Source organism: Barbus barbus (assembly GCF_936440315.1).
Source record: "Barbus barbus genome assembly, chromosome: 29".
Taxonomy (NCBI): domain Eukaryota; kingdom Metazoa; phylum Chordata; class Actinopteri; order Cypriniformes; family Cyprinidae; genus Barbus; species Barbus barbus.
Window position 1 is genome coordinate 30,041,096 of NC_136757.1, and position 5,000 is coordinate 30,046,095.

Here is a 5,000-nt window from a genome sequence, read left to right on the forward strand (position 1 = left end):
AAACCCTGCTGCTTTTATTAGTCTGGATGAAACAGGAGAGCGAGTGAGGCGTGTGGAACTAATATGAAGAAAAACAGAGCATGATGATCATATGAGGAAAGACAAAGCGGTTTTCCTGATCCTGTGTGCTCTGAAACACAATGTTCTTTTGAGGAGGTGCTTTGCGAAGGATCTCTTTCAGCTCGGCATTGTAAAGAGTGAGATTGTGAAAGAGCGTCTTGTGTTATATGCTAATGTGACTGAATGTCATCACTCCTCTCCACAGAAAACCATTGTTTCTCTCTGAACTGGAATGAGGCGAGTGCATGGGGGGTTTGAGGTTCTGAGCTCTTAAACATTATGCAGAGTATGAAAATACTTGACATATAGTTGACTATAGTACTTTATTTAAATATTTATGTATTTATTCAAGATTTTAGGTGTAAATGTTTAAGGGAAATAACATTTTTAGCTGCTGCAACTTGTCACCTTCTTTCTTTTTAATCACTTTTTTGCATTAGAAATTATTAAAAATTAAAAAGTTTAATAGAACAAATGTTCCTTTGATTAAAATGAGCTCATAAAACTAAGAAATAGACTACACACTTTTTTTTAGATTGTCTATACTAAAAAAATGGTTACTTGAATTAACATAAACATTAAGTGAAATAAAATATAAAATGTATTTCAGCTAGTCACCAGGCAACACTTTTAATTTTTCAACATTTTAGTTTAATTTCACTGTATTAACTTGATGTACTACACTGTAAAAAATAATCGTGATTTTAACGGTAAAAAACTGTGAAAATGCTACGGTAAAAACCTGTTGCATGGTTAACGGAAAGTTCCTGTAAAATTTACAGGGAAAAAACGTAAACTGACGTTCTCAGAATTCCCTGCGTTCCATTTCAAATTCTGTTTGAATTTGACGTTTTTTCTTTGAAATAACTATGTTTCTTCTTAGTTTTTTCTTATCAGTTATGTTTATTAGGGTTGTATGTTACATCTAATGTTGTTAAATTAATGTTTATAGCATATTTCAGTTTAATGAGTCTCACCGCGATAGTGCTTGTGTGAATGACACTGTGCACCTTCAGTATATTCTATTATTTAAAAGTTGCTTGAGATGGGCTTTGGTTCATCATGTGACTTTCTCATCACCTCCTGCATTTGGTGGTTATCAGTGTATTTCAAAGGAACAAAGCAGATTTCAGTACTTTAATAGGTTGGTATATTAAGATCATATCAGTTAAAGAAATTACGGTATTTAACTGTAAATTTAAGTTAAAACTGTAAAACCTAAAACGTTGCTACCGTATTTTTTACGGTAGAATTCTGGCAACCACAGCTGCCAGTTTTTTACCGTAAATTTTACTAATTTTTTTTTACAGTGTAAAATAAGTAAAACTAAAATATTTTAATTTAAAATTACACAACTAAATTACTAAAACTACCTCAAATTAAAATGACAATGGAAAATTTAAAAAGAAAAACTTATTCAAAATATTATTAAAAATAAAAGATTTTATAATCTCAATACAAATGCTCATATATCATGTCAAAGAAACGAAAATAATAAATTAGACATACAAAAGAGCAAAAATAAACGCGTTTCATTTATTAACATTAGTTATAACTATATTAACTAACATGAATCATAATGTAATTATCATAAATAATATAAATAATATGAATTAATGCTGAAGAATAATTTTACAGCATTTACTAGTTCATATTAATTTCAACATTTACTAGCAGCTATGTTTTTTAAATTTAAAAAGTTTTTGCTAACATTAGTTAGCTGTAAACTAACATGAAGTATTATTAAATGTTATATAAAATATGTTGTTCACTGTTAGTTAATGATAATTAGGCTACAGGTACATTAATAAATTAGACACATGAGATATAATAAATGTTTTTTTATTTACACGAGCTAACATTAATTAATGCTGAAGAATAACTCTACAGCACTTACTGGTCTTAAAGTTAATTTCAACATTAACTAATGTTATCGAAGTGAAAGCAAACGCGTCTGTTTCTGCGCGCAATTACGCGCCGCTGGAGACGCGCGGTGACGCACGCGAAAACATCAATGAAATCAACTGATGTTATTCGACCCTGATCCTAAACACTCTCTCAACTCGGAATCAGAGTTTTTTAAGCGAGCACAAAAGCCAGTCTGCAGTTGGAGCTCTGCTGTCTGTCAATCAGCGCCGGAGGGTCACGAGTGTCGTTACGTCTGACCGATTATAACCGGCGCTGATCTCTGAGTCTCAATAGGAACTGATGGACGCGTGATTCTCCATCACCTCCATCATGTCAGATCAACCCTCATCTCAGAAGCCCGCGCTCCGGTCGCCGGAGTCCTCTCAGAGCCGCTTCCAGGTGGATCCGGTGGCGGATGCTCCTAAAACTCCGCCGGCAGCGCGGTCCTCCGTCGGCGAGGAGTCCAGGGGCCGGGTCCGCTCGGTGAACTTCTTGAGCCCGCCTGACGCTGCGCCTGACGCCGGTTTGAACGGAGACACGGTGAGGAGCGAGGCGAGCCTGCACTCTTCCACCGGAGGTCTCAGTCATTTCTCGGACACGCACTCCAGCACGTATTACCTGCGGACCTTCGGTCACAACACCATCGACGCGGTGCCCAACATCGACTTCTACCGGCACACCGCAGCTCCGCTCGGGGAGAAACTCCTGCGCCCGTCGCTGGCGGAACTTCACGATGAACTCGACCAGGTTTGTGCTGAACTTCATCATCTCTCATCTGACACTCATTATTGCAGGATTGATTTACTTTCAAACGGTGTGGCTGTTATTTATTTGGGTAACACTTTATTTTAAGGTGTCCTTGTTACACGTTACGTGTACTTACAATTATAATAACAATTAATTATGCATAATTACATGCAACTAACCCTAACCATATAGTAAGTACATGCACTTAATTAATATTACTCAGTACTTAAATGTATAATTACGTGGTAACAAGGACACCTTAAAATAAAGTGTAACCCAAAATAAATATAAATGTAATCAGTTACAGTTACTGAGAAAAAATGTGTAATTAAATTACAGTTACTTATGAAAATGTTAATGATTACAAAAGGGGGTAACTGAATATTTTTCACACACACACACACACACACACACACACACTCACACACACACACACACGTTGGTTTTTGTGGTTTATGGGGACTCTCCATAGGCGTAATGGTTTTTATACTGAACAAACTGTGTGTGCTATTGCCCTACACCAACCCTACACCTAAACTTAGCCCTCACAGGAGACTTTGTGCATTTTTAGATTTTCAAAAAAACACCATTTAGTATGTTTTTTAAGCCTTTTGAATTACGGGGACATAGGCAGTGTCCTCATAAACCACCTTCATATTGTAATCATAGGGTATGATTATTCAATTACTGTTTTATTTCCTATTTGGGTTTATTTATATGCTTTATTTTATTTTTTAATAATAAAGCCATTGTTAGATGCCAGTGTTTCCTGTCATAACTACACACAGATTTGATTTTTAAAAGCAGTATCATAGCTATTAAACTAGGCTAGATCTTATGGTTTTAAATCTGTATTTAACCTCAAATCGATCTCAAAGTAAATAGAAGTGCTAAAGTCTGATTCTGTGGTGGCTGTGCTTTAATATTAAATGATTATATTAATTTAAGTGATGAAGGATTCTGACAGTAATCAGTGTTGAGTTCTACTGTAAGGTTAAACCTGTCTGCTTTACATGTTTGGAAACGATTAACAGTTGAAAACATTAGAAATTTCAGAAAAGTGATAAAAAATTAATCAAATGTAATCAGTTACATTATTTTAATAAAGTAATTGAAATAGTTACACATACAATATTACATTAACCTTCCCAACACTGCTTATCTGTGTGTTTATAGGGGACTGGGGCATGTTGTCACACGCTTTAGTGAATATTTATTAGTGTGGGTTTATATTAATGTCACTTTGTGTGTAAATGCACAACTCATTGTCTATATAAGGTAAAGTGTAAGAATGTGAACGTATTTACACAATAATGCCTTTTAAACATTAAAAAAAAACATTTTCGTTACTTGAAATAAAATGAAATACAAATCAGTTCGTTACTAAAGCAACATTTCTCTTTTTCATGTATAGTTTAATTTAAAAAACTTGAAACTTACATTTTATAAAAACACTTAATACAAAATGAATAAAAATAACAAAACCACAACACAAGATATACAAAAATGTAACTAAATGCAAAATACAAACTAAATACAAAAATAAAAACTAATTCAAAATATTAACAAATTGAGATACTAAAATAACACTGTTCTCAGTTTATCTATATTTTAAATGTATTATATTTAAAGAGTTTGCATCAGTAATTAAAACTGTTCAAAAATTAAATACAGAGCAATTCATAAGACAGCAAATGTGCAAAAGGTAACTTCCAAAAAATATCATAAACTATAATAACTGAAACTAAAATTAATAAAATACTAAAATAAAATAAAAATTAATAAAAATATATTTTCTTAAAAATAACAATAACTAATAAAAATGACAAAAACACAACAAAATTACTAAAACTTTTAGTAAAACTGAAATGAAAATGCAAGATAGAAAAAAAGTAAATACAAAAATTAACACTAATTCAAAATATTGAAAATAGATTATAATAGTATCTCAATGACAGCCTAATAAAATAACAGCATATTTTAATTGTATATGTGTAAATGTAACTAATAAAATATCATCATAATTTTTTGCCCACAGAATTCTGATTCAAACTGAATGTTTAATGATTGTTTGAAACCAACAAGCAAAACATGCACTGCAAGTGAACAAGCTTTTCTAACTCAACCCTGAGCTCTAGTCACTGTGACAACCAGCCCCGGTTTGATTTCCCATGAGAAGCTCATTATCTGCAAGCACTTTAATATTTAATATGACATGCAGCAGAAATGTGACCCTGGACCACAAAACCAGTCCTAAGGGTCCATTTTTGAAATTAAGATTTATG

At 32.9% G+C, this 5,000-nt stretch overlaps 1 protein-coding gene across 1 annotated transcript in view; it reads left to right on the forward strand.

Annotated features, from left to right (window-relative positions):
* Positions 1-2,298: 2,298 nt before the first annotated feature.
* The window catches only part of LOC306849359 (solute carrier family 12 member 2-like), a gene marked incomplete at its 5' end in the record, with an annotated part of 29,521 nt that continues 26,819 nt past the window's right edge, over positions 2,299-5,000 (forward strand). Inside the window, one exon of the mRNA XM_079384317.1 lies at positions 2,299-2,715. Within this exon, the coding sequence (XP_079240443.1) occupies positions 2,299-2,715 (417 nt within the window). The remainder of the gene's footprint in view (positions 2,716-5,000) is intronic.